This window comes from Rhagoletis zephyria, unplaced genomic scaffold (assembly GCF_001687245.7).
Source record: "Rhagoletis zephyria isolate East Lansing unplaced genomic scaffold, Rhagoletis_zephyria_1.1 Rzeph_scaffold_00028, whole genome shotgun sequence".
Taxonomy (NCBI): Eukaryota; Metazoa; Arthropoda; class Insecta; order Diptera; family Tephritidae; genus Rhagoletis; species Rhagoletis zephyria.
The window spans coordinates 375929-394209 of NW_016157112.1; the positions used below are offsets into that span (position 1 = coordinate 375929).

Sequence of the window (18281 nt, forward strand, 5' to 3'; positions counted from 1 at the left end):
AAATTTTGCAAAAGTGATAACATTTCATAGTTTGTTTTTTTTTGCGGTAGATATTGTGAAATAACATATTTTTCGTTGATACATTTGTGGTAGAGTTAAACGATTTTTTTTTTGTGTGTATGTTCATGTTCGGCAACGCAAGTGTTTTTTTTTTTAAAATGTTGTTTTGTTTTTAATGTTGTGTTGGGCGTACAAAATCAAAAATACCAATACCAACACCAACATCAACAGAGCAACAACAGAGTGTATGTAACAGCAACAGCAACATCAACAGCAACGATTATGTTACGCACGACATCATAAATATGTAACATTGAGTTGGATTATGTTTAACGCCAAGATAATATTTGTTTTTATTTTTATTTATTTTTTGTTTTATAAAAAGAAAAGAAAAAAAGGAGAATAAAGTTAAACGTCAATAATTAAACTGCAAAAGGATATAAAATGTGTGCTTTGGGTTTGGTCTTTTAGAGGAAGGGTAGATACTTATATACATATATACGTAACAGAGTAAGGAAGAAGGCTTATAACAAAATAAATTCGCTTGAAAGTAAAAATCTACTAAATAAGATGCCAGAACCATTAATTAACATACATATATATGTGTAAATACATTGTAAACGATATCGAGCCCTAGCCGCAAAAAAACGTAAACGACATTTTTAAAAATTTTTTTTTTCCGAAGCTGAAATTCATCCAAATGCTCTGGGAGCACCTCTGCATTAACAAAAAATATTAAAAAAAAAAATGCCGCTTACTTTTTTGGCGATCAGGGCGCGCTGATTACTCAACTCTATAGAATTACTACATAATTCCACAATTTAAAAATATATCTATGCATAAAAAAAGCTGTTTTATTATTTCTTTGAATTAATGTCATCTAACTAATTAGTTAACGGTAATAAAATATGCGCGCAGTTTACGAATGCAACTAAGGTGAGTTTCTTCGCAAGCGATCGATAAGGCGACGACATTTTCTTAAGTTTATTCAAGTGCAATAGCAGCGATCTCAGCTTCCTTCCCGTTTGACAAAAAACGCCCAAAATCAAGCATCACCTCAAATGTTAAACACAGCAATACCTGATATGCAAGTAAGAGCGCCACCTTGAAATATTTCCCAATAAATTTTACCACTCGTTTGGTGGAGTTTTAGCGAAGTTACTAGGACGCTGCTGCATACATCTAAGCCACAGGGTGTATTTGCGTTTGTCGTCTTGAGCGCGAAAATCGGTGACTTCTTAAATCGCAAGTTTAAATTTTACAAATGTTTCTAAATAAAAAAGTTAGGTACTATTTGAGGCTTTAGAAAATTTTGATTTTGTTTAGTAAGTCTACAAGGAAGTTACCAGTTAACGGTACAAGAAAAGAGTATTGAAAATAGCGTGAAACATCTCCATTACTCATCCAGATCTGAACCGATTTTATTAGGGATGATGCCAAATGAAATTGCATAGGTCGGCGCAGTGTCCTATAGCTTCCTTTAAAAGAAAAAAGCCCCGCGTCTATGTAGTTTTCCGACAAAGGGATGCTCGGGTATGGTTTTTCTGAAATAGCAGTTCTGCGTTAGGCTAGAAAACACCACTAAGCGATACACTTTCCATCGATACCAATATCGCCACAATCGGTCCATATTTGGCCGAGTTATAACGATTTTTATGCCAGATGGCTCCCTTCTGCTGGTTTATGGTCGCCTGGTAGAAATTAGAAATTGTGACGGCACGAGATGCGGCATATCTAGCAAAGTTCCAAACCGATTTGTACGATCAGGATGTCAAACGAAAGTGCGCCCTGTAGTGGAGACACCCTTAAAGTATGCAAGCCATTTTGATTTCCGCTTCCCGAGATATTTGACCGGAAAGAGGCAAGGTCGCTGAAACATCTCTATAACTCCTCCAAAGCTGAACCGATTTTATCAGGTATAGTTGCAATGAAATTGCATAGGTCGGCGCAGTTTCCTATGGCATTCTTTTTCAAAAAAATGCCCCGCGTCTATGTAATTTTGCGACAAACGAATGCTAGAGTATGGTTGTTCTGAACAGGTATGTGTTTGAGTGTTTAGCACAGCTAGAATGCAACCTATGTGTTTTCATTTGACACTACATTTAATAAAATCCGTTCCGATTTGCAAGAGTTTGAGGGATGTTTCTACGACCTGGCCTATTTCCGGCCAAATATATCGGAAAGCGGAAGTCAAAATGGCTTGCTGCCACCACTACAGGGTGCACTTTCGTTTGACATCCTGATTGTGCAAATCGGTTTGGAACTTTGCTAGATTTGCCGAATTTCGTGCCGGCAAAACTTACAATTTCTACCAGGCGACCATAAGCCAGCAGAAGGGTGCCGTCCGTTATAAAAATCGTTATAACTCGGCCAAATATGGACCGATTGCGCCGATATAGGTATCGTAGAAAAGGGTATCGCTTAGCGGTTCTTTCTGTACGCGCTACATATGCTAAATGCCTAAAATCAGTCCTATTATTTCAGAAAAAGGCTTCCCTAATGCCCCTTTGCGACCAAATTTCATTGGTGCGCGATCTATTTTGAAGTAGTAATACTATAGGATGACTATCGTAGCGATTTTTTGTATGCAGCTGATTCCAACACTCTTAAAATCGGTTCAGGTTTGGAGGAGTTATGCCCAAGGTTCGCCAAGGTGCCCCGGGGATACTTACCAATGAATATTTTTCCACCAAATAAATATTTTTTTCATTTCATCGATATGCATACATATCAATATATTTATTGTCAGGAATAAGCAAATTAAGTATGTACAGTGACTTCAAGAAAAAGTTGTTTATTTGGCATTCAGAACTGTGAGTTATGTATATGTACTTGGAAAGTGTTTTTAATGATGCTGCTATGCTGATGAAGGAAGCAGTTACAAAGCAATTCTGGCAACTATCTTTCAACTCACCATAGTCTTTCGAAAGACAAGTTTGGCAATTATCTTGAAAGACATTAAGTCTTTCGAAAGACTAATTGAAGATCCGCTAATGAGGAGGTGTTAGCGTTATGCTTTTGCCTTTTGGAAATACGTTTTTTAAAAATTAATTTACAAAAAGTACCTATGTGTGTACATATATTTTTCTTAAAAAAAAAATGAAACTAATAAACAAAAGAAAATATAATTTAAAAAAAGAACAAAATTAAATGAAAATAAAACAAAAATAAATAAAAGTATTTTTTTTTTTTAATTAAAATTGTTTTTCTGTTTGAAACAATAATATATAAAATTGAAATTAGAAAAAGAAAGAAATAAATCAAAAAAAGAAAAAAATAGTGCTTAAAAATTAATTAAAATTAAAATAAAAATATTTTTAAAACAAAATCTAGAAATTAAAAAAAAAATATTAAAAATAGAAAAAACAAATTAAACTAAAAAAAAGAATATGAAATAAAATAAGTTTCTAAAAATTACCTAAGAATTAAAACGAAATCAAACTATAACATTAAAAAAAATGTATTCAAGAAGAAATAATGTAAACTAAGTTATTAAAAATTAAATGAAATTTAAAAAATATCCTTCTCTTTAAGACAAAAACATCTAAAATTAAAAGAAAATTAAATTAATAAAAAAAATTTAACAAGAAATAAATACAAAAAAAAAGTTTCTAAAAATTAAATTAAATTCAAAATTAAATTAAATTAAAATAGATATACATATGTATCTTTATTTTTCTAGGAAAAAAAGAAAAAAAAAAGAAAAAGGGGTCGAGGACTGCATCGCTTTTCACCAGAAGTGGCGAATGAGAGAGCTTTTTTTTCTAAGATATTTGTGCTAGAATAACAAAAGTCTTTCGAACTATCTTGCTATCTGTCTTTCATTTGTCCCACGAAAGACTTATTACTATATTAAGGCCTGTATGCAGATCTTAAGAAAACGGTCAAGAAAAAAATTATGATACTTCACAGCCTGTGAGAGCCTGTTGACTCACTCTTTCCTCAAGAAATAATGTATCGGGCATGCATTTCTGTTGAAAACATTGGTTGCCTTGAGCTCCTTTTTCACAAAAAAAATTTAGAAAACCATAGTAGAAAGCTTAGCAAATTTCTTAAGAACTGCGTACTGTCTTAAGGAAATTTGACTCAAGAAAATTTCTTAGCCATTTCTTGTACGTCATTTTATATGCAGTTTACGCTTTTCTTGAGAGCTGCATACAGGCCTTTAGCCAGAATAGCCCTGTTATCGAATATATGGAGGCTCTATTTAGGCTCGCTGGCACATACACACGTTGTCTTTTTCAAATTTGTAAGAAAATAAGCTGAAATTTGTTGTATCCATTGCGCTGCAAAGTATCTGGGACCATTTGGTTATGGAAATTGTTCAGCACCTCTACATTCAAGCTGTTGTCAGCTTCACGGCTTTGTGTGCATATGTACATAAATTCAAATGTATGTATGTACATAACCCTGCGGCTTTTTGCGTTTGAGTTTATGTAGAATATATTTTTTATATCTAGTTACCTAAAATGAGTAAATGAATTTGAAACGTGGAAATGAAAAATTAATCAAATAAATTTGCATAAAAAATATTTAAATTGTACAAACAAAAACAGGACACCACAATAGGTACACATATGTACTAACAGCTACTATATTTATGGATATAGGTTCTACTACTTATTTGTGTAGAAAATCAACATCACCTCAAAAGTATGTACATAGGTATGTTGTACTTTAGGGTGGAAAAAAAAAAATTAAAGCCGGAATTTTAATGCTCTCAAAAGCTAGCATTATTCTATACTGAAAAAATTCAGCCCTGTTTTTTTTTCGAAATCAAAAAATATTTAGAGGTCGCTCAAGGCGCTCACAGGTTTCCATGTATTTTATATGGGGAAAAAACAAGTTTCCGTAGAAATATTACATAATACTTGAAAATCAATATTTTTCGATCGTAAAACTCTGTTTGCCTTCAGGAGACTTCTAGTAATAATATCTAATTGATCAATTATAAATTTTTTAATATTGAAATTTTTTTATAGGTCCCCCGAAAACAGCAAACAAATTGCAATTGGGGACCCATAAAAAATCATTAGTAGTAAAAAAATAGTAATATTTTTAAATTGGATATTTTTATTGAAAGCCTCCTGAAGAGAAACAGAGTTTTCCGATCAAATATATTGATTTTCGAGAATTATATATAACCTCCACGAAAAAATAAAGGAAAAAAGAAAATAGTGCTTCAAAATTGAATTAAAAAAAAAAGTTTTTACTACAAAAAATAGAAACTTAAAGTAAATTGTATCACAAAAAGAAAAACAAATTAAACTAAAAAAGAAATATGAAATAAAATATGTTTCTAGAAATTAAATACAATTAAAAATAAAAAACATAGTTTTATTTTTAATACAATAAAATCTAAGAATTAAAACGAAATTAAACTAAAAAAATAAATAAATTAGTTTTGCAAAAAATAAAAATTAAATAACTTCCTAAAAATTAAATGAAATTAAAAAAAAAGATTTTTCTCTTTAAAACAATAACATTTAAAATTAAAGGATAATTAAATAAAGAAAGAAAAAAATTAAATGAAAAACAATAAATACAAAAAACAAGTTTCTAAAGATTAAAAAAGATATATTTATATTTTTGGATTTCGTAATGAAAAAACAGGAGCATATTTTTTCAGTATAGCGGGTGACAGCACTAAAATACACTGCATTGTAAGACCTCCCTAATATTCATACTTATATACATAAAAGGCAAATAAAAATGAAATATTTTGATTGAAAGTATAAACTGATCCAATCAATGCAGCTGCGAAAGCATAAAATGGCAAATATATCAACAGTAAATAATATTTATGACAAACTAAAACAACAAAGTATACGTGAAGGGGAGAAAATGTGATATCTACACATGCAACATAGAAATTGCGACATTTTATATTTGATAGCATAATATAAATACGAGCACACTTAAGTTCCTGGAAGCATTCTGAAAACTTCACACCTACATACAAACAAACACATACAAAAATATACATAAAAGCATGAACAACTACTATTCAATAAAAGAAATCAAAAACAAAAAACAACGCATCGTAGACGCCAACAGCCGTGGTTTGAAAATGCGAAGGTGGTAAGCAGTGGTGAGGTAAAGGATGGGTAACTTGCCGGTAAACCATAGTCAACAAGCACTTCAGAACAATAAATGCAACAGCATGCATGGATTAAGTAAAAAAAAATAAAATAAAATGAATGATGTTCTATTTATATGCTGCATATGCCGAGAATCCGCATAGCAAAATTGAAGCTATGTGGTATATTTTTAGCAACATCAACAGACATCAAGCATTTTGGTAAATATGTATGTATACACACAAAAGTACAATTGGAGTTGGTGGGGAATTTTGGGGAATATTGTTTATTAGCAGTTGCTTATACACACATACATACATACTACATATACTTTATATTCTTTGCCATACCTTCGAAATTCTTATCACCCATAATATTGATGATTTCTTGATCCTTGCCTTGGCGTCGCGAATCCAATAAGTCCATATCGTCACGATAGCCTTTTTGTTCGCCCACATTCGCATCTTTGGAATTGATTTTACCTGCAAATGTGAATGGAGTGTATGCTGAGAATAGAAGTGGTGCAATGATAAGAGTGCCGAGAGAGCGAAAGATATACATACAAGTATGTAGAGCGCAACAAAAGTACATAAATGTTGACACAAAAAAAAAAACAGGATGACATATGCAATGAAAATGAAAATGGAAGTGCGCGAATGAGGTGAATATAAATGATAGATACGAAAATAAAGAAAAAAAATAATAAAAAAGTTATTGTTTTGAAAACTCGCTGGTTTTTTGTTTTGTTTTGTGTAGGATTAAGGAAGTATAATTATGTATGTACATAGCTATTAAACTAAAAAATCGCTTCAATATAAAATAAATGCCTTCCTAGCAGCTTTTCATTACTGACTCCACACGTAAGTGCGTTTTTATAAGTATGCTTTAATTTATTGGTAATTTTAAAACCGGACATATAATTTTTTCGTAAATAAAATAAAAAATAAAATGGGCATACATTTTTGGTAATTCAAAAACTAGACATACTTTTTTTTTTTTAAACCTGGGCAGAAATTTTTAGTTATTTAAAACCTGGACATAAATTTTTGGCCATCTAAAATTGGGCATAAATTTTCAGTAATTAAAAAACTGTAGAAAATAGTTTTGTATGTAATTCAAACCGGCATGATTTTTTTATAATTTAAAATTCTACATTTGTGGCCATTAAAAAATTTGCCATACAGTTTAAATTTTTAAATAAGTTTTCTTCTAATAGCAGTTGCCCTTCGGCAGGCACAACATGCATTTGTAAGTTTGTGTTGAAAAATCTTAAAAAAAAACCTTATGCCTATTAACCCAACCATTTGTACATAAGTAAAAACTGTAAATAATATGTTGGCCATACGTTTTTAACCGTACATAGTTTATTGACAATTGTAAAATCGGATATAATTTTTTCGTTTATAAAAAAATGGACATAAATTTTCGGTAATTCAAAAACCAGACATATTTTTTTTTTATTTAAAACCTATGCGGAAATTTTTGGTAATTTAAAACCTGGACATACATTTTTAGCCATCAATAATTGGACATAAATTATTTAAAAACTATACCAAATTTATTTCTATATAATTTATAAAGGCGTCTATTTTTTATAATGAAAAAATTGGACAACTATTTTTGGCTATTAAGAAATGCTCATAAGCTATTGATAATTTAAAAACTGAACACAAGTTTTTGTTTGAAATTAAAAACGGCATATATTTTTTGTAATTTAAGAACTGTAAAAATTTATGGTCATTCAAAAATTGCCTTGCATTTTGGGTCATTCAAAAACGGTAAAATTTTTTAACACAATTAAACAATTTTCGGAATTATTATTTTTTTTTTCATTTAAAAACTGGACTTTCGTTTATTTAGCACATTTGTAAATTACATACACGATTTGAAATACATACATAGATGCCTCTTAAAGAACGATACGAAATAAATGGTAATTCCTTACAACCTACCTCAGCTGAATTTTAAATTTTATTTACGCTATCGCCGCCTTCGACTCCATATATATGTATAACATGGAGTCGATAACGATGTTTAACCCAAGAATAGTGCTAACCAGACATTGAGTAACCAGCCCTTAATAGTGTAAATTGACACTGTGATGGCCTCTAAGCTTGATGCAAAACGATTAAATAAAATTAATTAACACACAAAACTCAAGAACTTACTGCGAACAACTTCCATAAGAAAAAACAACATTTAAAGATAGCACCCTGAGCTAGCGAGGTCTTAATGCATTCATTGCTAGGACATGGCGAAGAGCCAAATAGAAGACCTATCAGTGAAAATATCTATCACTAAATCTATGCCTCTGCTATTACATTGTATTCATGGATTTATACAAAAATTCATTAACTATTTATTTTCTACTTTAAGTAGTGCACGCTCACTACTGCACCAACTGTGGAATTTAATTTTGATGAAACTTGGCAATACGCCACTTTCTGGCATGTAGCCAAATCTATGCGAGGCATACGAATGCACCACATAAGATTTTCGTTATTATAATGACAAAATAACAAAAATTAATATTGTTGAATTTTTTTTCGCTGCTACATATATTGTATTTATCTCTCTATAGTTTATTTTTCGTTTAACTGCAGGACAGTCAGTAGTAAAAATCTGCCATGTGACACACACACATACCTACCCGTATAAATAAGTAGTTAAATACATGCATAGATTCGTATAAAACGCACATTTGTAAGAAAGACTCACAGACAATGCATAAAATGTGAGCCTTTAGGATATTTTAGATATATGTATATATGTATGTAAGTATACGTATGCACATACATACATATATAAATTATAAACAGTGAAACCTCGATACAACGAAGTTGAAGAGGTTGAACAAATGCTATACCTAGTTATCAACACCTCAATACAAACAATAATGCAACTTTTTTTTAATTCGTGTAGCAGCGTGTATTTTGGTTTGTTTTTTTTTTTCAAAGTTGTCTTACCTATTGAAAACTCATGGCTCTGTTTCAAACGATCGCTCCGCTGTAAAATGGGTATTTATATTTTCTTTATGTAAAACATTCTGTTACGAGATATAAAGATTTATATGGAAGGACCTCGAGAAAATTTCTCAAATTCCGACATCTTTTGCAAATAAAGTCATATATTATATATATAAGAACTTTTTCAATGAAAATCTACGTAATTCATATTTTTTTTATATATATGTATGTATGTATGTATGCACAATTTAGACATATCGTTCTAATTTTTTTTTTTTTAGGTTTTAAAGGCAGTCTAAGCATATATTATTTGGGGCAAAAAAAAATCTCACTACAAAAAAAGTGGGTTTTCGGCACTTTCGGAACACGTTGCCGACCCTTAAGAAGGCTTCTCTTTATTTGAAAATCTTTCGTATACAAATTATTCAGGAAATGAGTTTTAAAAAACCGCAAAACTTGCTAAGAAGAATTTCGGGCATAGCTCAAAAATGTATGCATATACGTATGTATACATATTTAGACAATTTTCTAAAATAGTCCTTTATTGTAACGCTGATATCTTCAACATTACTTGTATAAGACAATGTTGTTGATCTTTTTGAACACCTAATAAAATGCGAGTTCTGTACGCCTAACGAAAAATTTGCATGTGAAAGCAAAAACAAAGTTGGCAGTCAAACTTCGTACTTAAAAAAAAAAAAAATCGCAAAAATTCCACAAAATTTTGACTCTGACCAACTATAACTCAGCGAATTTATGAACTTACATACTTTTAAGAATACACTGTTGGCAGAAATAATAGACTAGCCTTGTTTTAACCAAACTTGGAAATATTTTGTCTACTTAACGTTAAATATTTTTTATAAAAGTCTAGCTAGTTGTACAACCAAAACCATATAAGTAAATCCGCATTTACAACTTTGTACAAAATTTATATAAATTTAAAAAATTTTCCTCAAAATTTAAAACTATTTATTCAGAAAAGAAATTGTTGGTTTGCAGTGTTAGAGCCCATTAAATTTAAGTTTAATATCGTTGATTTTTAATAATTTTATTCTAAAAATTGCGAATAAAAAATGGAATTTCGATGAAAATTTGTGTAAAAAATTTGAAATATGGATTTATATGGTGTTTGTTGTAGCTGGTCAAAATCAAAATTTATGTGATTTACAAAAAACAAAAATTATTTCCGATCCTGGCAGCGACCCCTAATTTTGTTTTTTTAACTATGAAATTTTCGTGCATGACTTTGTTTTTTCCGTTTAACAAAATAAAGCGCCCATACAAAATTTAGATGTTGATATTGTAAACAACAACCTAGCCAATATATTCAGAATTTGCTATGTAGGGGATTTCCAATCGACACTTCGTTATATAGAGGCTTTTGCTAACGCAACATTAACCGTCAATATATGCCGATTTCATGCATTTCTTTATTACATATATCTATGGCGCTTTTTTACGAACAATTTTGAAGCATGTTTCTTCAGGCGACTCAGCAAATATTTTATTATATTGAGTTTTTCGTTGTATCAAGGTTCATTTTATCGAGATTTCACTGTATTTTTTAGCTTTATATTAAATATATTTAACACACATTTGTTTTGCATGTTATTGCACTTACCTGATGGGCATGCCGCATGTTGCCCAGTTGCAACATTCTGATAGAAATAATTCTCTTCCAGCCAACGTGGCGCACCATGCGAACGACATTTGCCAGCAATTTTATCCCAAGCACAGTATGGATCCTGCAGCGCCACACATTCACTAAACAAGAGACAAACACAAACGCACAGAAAGGGAGAGAGAGAGAAAGAACAATGAAAAAAGGAGCATATATTATAAATTTACATAAATTTGCTGGCATTAACTGTCGCACACCAAAGTGTATGCAACGGCTAACCGCTGACGGACATAGAGCGCCTTACTGCCGCGCAGGCAGCGTATTGAAAACTGCGACGAAAAAATGCAAAAAGCAGCAATTTGCCGTTACGCGAAAGCGTCATGTCACACTCACCTACAGCTGGTGATTTTGTCATCATGACAGCGATGCAATTGTATTGCAATCACTTGGCTATCGGTGACAATGATTAATTTTCCGTCGTCGTAACTGCCATCCTTTGGTTGATCTGCGAGAAGAAAAAAAGGAAAATATAAAAAAATATATAAAACAAAAAATGTCGCACCATTTTAATGAGTATTTTCAAACCAATCAGCGCAATGCTAACTCTGCTACAATTCAGCTATTTTTACCCACATCACGGTTTTTTTTTTTTGGTTTTTGTTTTCACAACTTACCATATTGCATTGTGCGCACAATTTCCAGATTTCTGATGGGTTCACTCTTTGGCAGCACATCGATTTCCTCAATCACCACCGAAGATACCTTCGCATCGGAGTCAGCAGACTCGGCATTGACGGATTTTATAATTTTGCCATGATCTGCGTGGAGTTAAAAATATACAGTTACACGCAATTACGAAACAAAGTAAATAAAAGACAATAAAATAAATAACAGAAAAACAATGCTTTCTGTGTATAAATTTCCATGATAAGCACTCCCCACACCGATCTGTGTTCCCGCAACCCGCTCACAACTCACCTGTGCCAATGAATATCACATCATAGGTCTTCCCGCCAGGCGTCTTTATCTGTGCATCCACAGCGATTTGTGTGAAACGATAACTGCAAGAAGCAAATGAATTGTTATGTAAGTGATTAAGTAAATGCAAAGAAAAAGGACTAAGTGTGGTAAAGGAATATAAAGGAACAACCACAAACAAGTAAAAGTCAAGCAAAGTCATATAAAAGGATTGGCTGAACTTATCGCTTGCCAGCTAATAGCTAGCGAGCATGACTAGCACAGCACACCAACTTAATGCCACTCATCAGCCACTGCCACCACTAAGGCAGCAATGGTGGTTATAATTAAAATTCAGACAACGCGCACCGGGTATTGCCATCATTTTTACGGGTACAAGTACATGGATATAATGCGGCAAAGTGGTGGGCGACTTAGTAAGTATAAAGGCAGCTTAGTTATTTACAACAAAGTAAAGGCGTGTTGTATGTAGACTTGGCGTTGGACAAGCAAAGTATGTACGTAAAAATACCACCAATAACAATGGTTTTCGCCCAAAGCGACAATGCATAACAATAGCTGATCCCCACATCACTGGCATGCTGATGATAACGATGCTACTAGCAAAAACAATGGCCGCTTGTAAAAGCATGTCATCAAACAAGAAAAGCATAGAACAAAAAAAAAAAAACACAAAAACATGGGATTTTACAAAGTAGTACTACTTGTAATTAGGAACGTGATAATATAAAAAAAAAATATATATATATATATATTTTATTCTGTTTATGAGCGATGCACAGTGGTAGATAAAGCGTGGGTATAATGGAATTGTATGAAAATAGAGAAAAGGAATTCGGCTTAGAAATGCCATGGCAGAAATTCAAATGCGTTTTTCAAGATGGCACATTATAAAAGGAAAAATTTGTATCTGCGGTATGTGAGCTAAATCAATCAAGTCCAGAAAAAATGCGGAAACATTTTAAACTGAATCTTTAGAACATTTTTGGGTATGCAGTTTTATAGTCCACGCAAGTGTCACGGCTAAAAAATCGCATTGATTTTGAATATTTGTTTTTTTTTTTTTGGTGACGTCGTTGGGTTTGTTTTTATATAACAAGTGCAATTTAAGAAAACTGTAATTGATTTTTTAACATTTTGCCTCGAACGGTCTTTCGAATTTTATTTCATAAGAAATTCATGCTCATATGAAAAAAGTGCAAAAACCCGTCAGCAAAAAAAAAGAAAAATTACTTGTACTTCATTGGACCTTAAGTCTGTGGGCTATAAAACTGCATACCTAAAAATTTTCGGGCAATTCAGATGTAAAAGTTAAAATTTGTATACAAATTTGATGAATTTTTTAATATTTTTTATAAAGTTTGAAACTGTGATTTATATGATTGTGGTTAAAGCTTGCACAATATATTTACAGCAAAATAACAAAAGAATTTAACTCGGAAAACATTGTTATTATTTAAAAAAAATCTACAACTTGTTTGAGTCACTGTAAGTATTTACATTTCAAACAAAAAAAAGTTAAAAACTTCTTATTTTATGGTACAAAAAGAAAAGTCCAGTGAAAGGAAAACTGTGCAAGGATTATCGCATAATGATGAGCGTTTTGTAGTTAGCAGATGTCCCTTCCCAATTTTCGTTATAAATTTTGTGAAAAAATTGTGCTTGCATCAAGGCTGGGACTATGCGCATGTATTTTCGGATATCTGTTCCAATATACGTGTATACGTACAAAATCATGATATCCGCATATCCGGCTGGTATCCGTTCATTTGGTTATCCGGATATCCCCATATTTCACGCACTATTTCAACGGATTCGTAAAATTGCTCTATCTATAAAATATCAGTCGTAATTTTAGTCGTATCTTAATCTTAATCGGGGCATAGCAACCCTTCTTCTTTCGCTTTTTCGTTTCATCGGAGTTTGGATTTACAGCCAACCGAGAACAGAGAAGTTTCTTTTTATTAGATCCAGGAAATAAATTCCAGGTTGCCAACCTTAGTGACCAGGAAATCCGTACACAGACGAGACGTCTCCTAATTTCTATACCAACTCGAGCGTATTTTGAGCACAAAGTTATATTAACTTTGTTCACAAAAAGTTTCTTTGTAACAACCTGAAGGAATCGAGAAATTCTCTAAAAATTCTTAATAAAAAGTTTGTTGATATAAATTATTTTAAATTTTTTTCAAGAAAGTTTGAAATTTGAACGTGTATGGTTCTTGTTAGATAATAGGCCATATTTTTATAAAAACAAGAAAAAAATATTTTAAATAAACAAAAGTAAAATAGTCAATGCTGATCAAAATGTCGTGTCCCTATTATGATCGGAATGAGGAGAGAAGTTGGGATACCTTGAGCAAAATTTTGAGATATCTCAGGGAAATTTTGTATGAAAGTTGCACTCTATCCGAGGTAGGTTGGTATTTAAATCGGTCGGTAACCACGCTTACCTCCAATTAAAACGGTATATTCGAAAAATGTCAAAACTACGGCATTTCCGTAAGAACTGAATCCAAATTGTTGACAGTTGGAATGTGACGTAGAATTTTGGTATAAAATAAAACAATTATGAAATTTTAACCTTTTACTTCATGAAATATGAAGGAGGAGAATAAAAAAATTTTAACTATGAAAAACACGTTATTTACATATCAGTAAACCAATAATAGTAATCGATATTTTTATATCCATTGTTATCGATATTTTTTATAGATTTTGCTATCGATATTTTTATCTATTATGCTATCGATATTTTTATCGGTTTTGTTATATATTTTGTTATCAATATTTTTATCGATTTTGTTATCCATTGTTTATCGATTTTGTTATAAATTTTTTATCGATATTGTTTTAGATTTTTCTATCGATATTTTTTATCGATATGGTTTTCGATATTTTTATCGGGTTTGTTTTCGAAAAGGGTAGTGGTAGGGATCTAGATAGAAAAACCCAAAAAATATATAACCTTAAGCATAAAAACAGATGTACGTATCGTCGCTACCATGTCAAACTATCGAAAAAATTAGTACTTTACAGGAGAGCAAAGAAACAGTTGTAAAAATGTTGTTGTCATTAGGAAAAGTTACGGGATTCAACTCTTTGTTAAAGCCAGTATCCTCTGCTTCTAAGAAGACTCGAAATTTGACAATTTCGATAGTTTGATATGGTAGCGACAATATGTATTGTGTTGTTTTGTGTTTTGTTGTATTATGTTATGTTATGTTATACTCTGTTATGTTATTCAACGCATTTCAGTTCAATTGACTCCAACTAACTCAATTAAAATCAACTCGGCTCAGCTCAGCCCACCTCAACTCGCCTTAATTTTAGAGGTTGAATTTCAACATCTGGGCGAACACTAGTATTTTAAATTTTTTTAATTTTGCATTGAAATCTAAGGAAAATATACATATATGAAACCAATAGAAAACTGTTGGGTAGCGGTAAACTAATTGTTGATTGACAAAGAAGAAAATTGTTTTTATTTTACAAGAACAACTTGCGTTTTTTTATTAGTTTTAGAGGGTTAAGAAAATGGATGTGGCGGGTTTTCGAAATATTCGCGATTCGCGCGCCACCTACTGGCTAAATTTTTTGCGGAGCTATTTCCTGCCGTCCAGTGAACATACATTTCAAGTATTGTTTCCATATAACGAATAAACACAAAAAACAATCGGCAACAAAATTTTAAAAATCAAGTAAGTATGTAAATTTATAATAAGTAACATACATTTTGTTCGCCGGGAATTTGGCATACATGGCGTATGAGTAAAATCAGCGACAGGTACTGCCGTACGTTTGCATAATCCGTAGTTTATATGTGCGTATTACAATTAACACATTTTAGGAGAAACAAATTTTAAAAGTTTTTTCTTTTTTTTTGTTGCATTCACATTTTCCAAAATTCGAGCCAAATATTTCAAAGCCGTTTCTATGCATGAACTCGTCTTCTCTCAAGCAAAATAATTGCATTCATCCTAAACAATGCCTTACAATGGAATACAATTTTACTGATTTTTCTTAGTAGTTGCCAAAAATTCATTTCTCAACTATTATTTGCCAATCTTTTTTTTTTTAGCAATAAACTATGAAGCTGCTGACCTCACTACGCACGCACTAACAGATGCAGCGTCATGGTAGCAGTAACAAGCAGCGGAAAGAACAGTTATCATGCCTTTTAGTTGCTACGTCGTATAAAACTTAGTTTAATTCTAAACTAGCATTGCCGAAAATCTATGAAACTTTTTCGTACACAACTTGAAAAGTTTGACAACAACTTCTACGAGTTGACTTGGATGTGCCGCCACCACCAGCCAGCTACATAAGTGACATAGTGAAGCTCCTAATAAATACATACATCAGAAAACCAACTAATACGCACAATAACAATAAAAGCAGGAACGCGTTGCTGGAGCAACTAAGATGGCTGCTAGTTAGCAACAAAAAAAAAACGCAAGCGATTGGCAGTACTCGGTAAGAGCTAAAAATTCAGCAATAATAACAAATAACAGTTGGCAGACTTAGTGACCGAGAAGTTGCTACTTAGTTTGTTGGAGCAACTCGATTGTTAGGAAAGTTGGTTGCCTGGCTGGCTGGCTGGCTGGCTGGCTGGCTGGTTGCATGGCTGCGAAAAGTTACATTGATTCTAGTTTTCATTTAACTTTTCAAAAGCAGCCAATATGGAAGTTGCATTCCAATACTCTTACGAGTAGCACCACTAAGCATTTAGGTAGCAAGTTGAAAAACAAGAAGAAAAATTGCGAAAAATTGGGGGAAAAATTTGGAGTAACGAAAGTAAGGTTCCTAAAATTAAATACCGTACATACACTCCTGGTCATTTGAATAGCGCACTCTTTTAATCTTTAGTATTTAGACCATAACAGTTATTGATGAAAACTGTCATTGAAAAATTCCCTATGAAGGAAATGTCCTACAACCAAGTTTTTTTCCTTTTTTCACTGAGCATCAAATTTGAAAAAAAAAAATTGTAATTTTTATGCAAGATTACAAAAAAAAACAATTATTTTTGATTTTTATCTAAATAATCTGTAAATAACAGTTATCTTTGATTTCTATATCATATATCTTAAATAACAGTTATTGAAGACTTTTAAAATCAGTAACCGACTTTTATTTTTTAAGTCATAAGTATAAAAGTCATAGTTATCAAGGTATCATTTTCCTCAGTTAAGAATATGTTGGGGAACCAAAGTTTACTATGACTTATACAAATGGCAATGATAAGTATGATTTTAAAAATACAAGTCAGTGACTGATTTATATTGATGACTTTTACAAATAAAAGTCTTCAATAACTGTTATCTAAGATATATAATTTAAAAATCAAAAATAACTGTTATTTGCAGATTATTTAGTTAAAGATCAAAAATAATTGTTATTTCGGATTTATAAAATTAAAGTAAAAAAAAATTTATTTAAAGAGTAATTATATAAAAGTAAAAAAATAATTTTTAAAGAGCGATTTTTTTAAATAAAATTTGTAACTGTTACGGTCCCTGCATCAGACTACTTCAACCGCGGTCACTGGGATATACATTTTCTTCCACACAAAGCACGTTTGACAAAATTTCGATAAGGAAGAAAATGCCTAATATAGATATTAAAGAAAAATTAAAATGGGGGGTCTTTATCAGAGCAACAGAAGCCAAATTAGCAATTTTTAGTATGCTTGCCTGTTTGTCTGTCTGTAGGTTTGTACGCGCATCACTCACAAACTTATGCATGCAATTGAATACAGTTTTCACCGATGCCTTACTAGAAGTCTAACTTAAACTATGGAAAAAAAATTAGAGACTTTCCACCTTTAGGGAAATTACAGTTTAAGTAAACTCATAAGATAAAATAAATAAAGCAATATGGCTGTCAAAAGATAGAGGTTTTTAGAAAGCTTAGAGTTGAAAATAATTGTTTGGAAGGTTGCCACATGTTTGAGAATTTTAATTTAATTTGATTGATAAGATAGATTACATTTTGTAATATGGGTATCAAACTAAAGATTTTTAGGAAAGTTTACAGCCGAGTATATTTTTGTTTAAGGTTGCCACATGTTTAAGAATTTTAATTTAATTTAATTTATAAGATATATTAAATAATGCAATATGGTTATCAACATAAATAGGTTTAGAAAAGTTTACTGCCGACAATGTTTTTGAGGGGGGTTGCCAACTGCTTGAAAATTTTTATTCAATTAAATTGATAAAATAAATGAAATACTACAATGCGGGTATTAAACTAAAATAAGTTTAAGAAAACTTACTGCCGAAAACATTTTTGAAGCGGGTTGCCACCTGTTTTAAAACTTGTATGCAATTATTAAACTAAAGTGGGTTAAGAAAATTTACAGCCGAAAATATTTTTAAAGCGGGTTGCCACTTAAATTTTTGTTCAGAACATAATTTTTATCCGCAAATGAGAGACTTTTTTTAGTGGAATGCTATGAACCTTCTAGCTATATTTTAAAGTAAGAGAAAAAGTCCTGCTTTAAATTTTAAATTGATCCCACACCAATGCGTGGCATTAAATGTTCATGCTATTCATTCACTGACACACAAAAAACTCGAGTTAGATCATGAAATGGCTAAAAGTACCTTACACGAAGGTCAATTAACT

General features: G+C 31.5%; 1 protein-coding gene across 1 annotated transcript in view; it reads right to left on the bottom strand.

Annotated features, from left to right (window-relative positions):
- Sema1a (semaphorin 1a) overlaps positions 1–18281 on the bottom strand; it is a 441797-nt gene that overhangs the window by 21481 nt on the left and 402035 nt on the right. Inside the window, 5 exon segments of the mRNA XM_017616838.1 lie at positions 6431–6562; positions 10671–10813; positions 11064–11175; positions 11345–11488; positions 11649–11731. Of these exon segments, the coding sequence (XP_017472327.1) occupies positions 6431–6562; positions 10671–10813; positions 11064–11175; positions 11345–11488; positions 11649–11731 (614 nt within the window).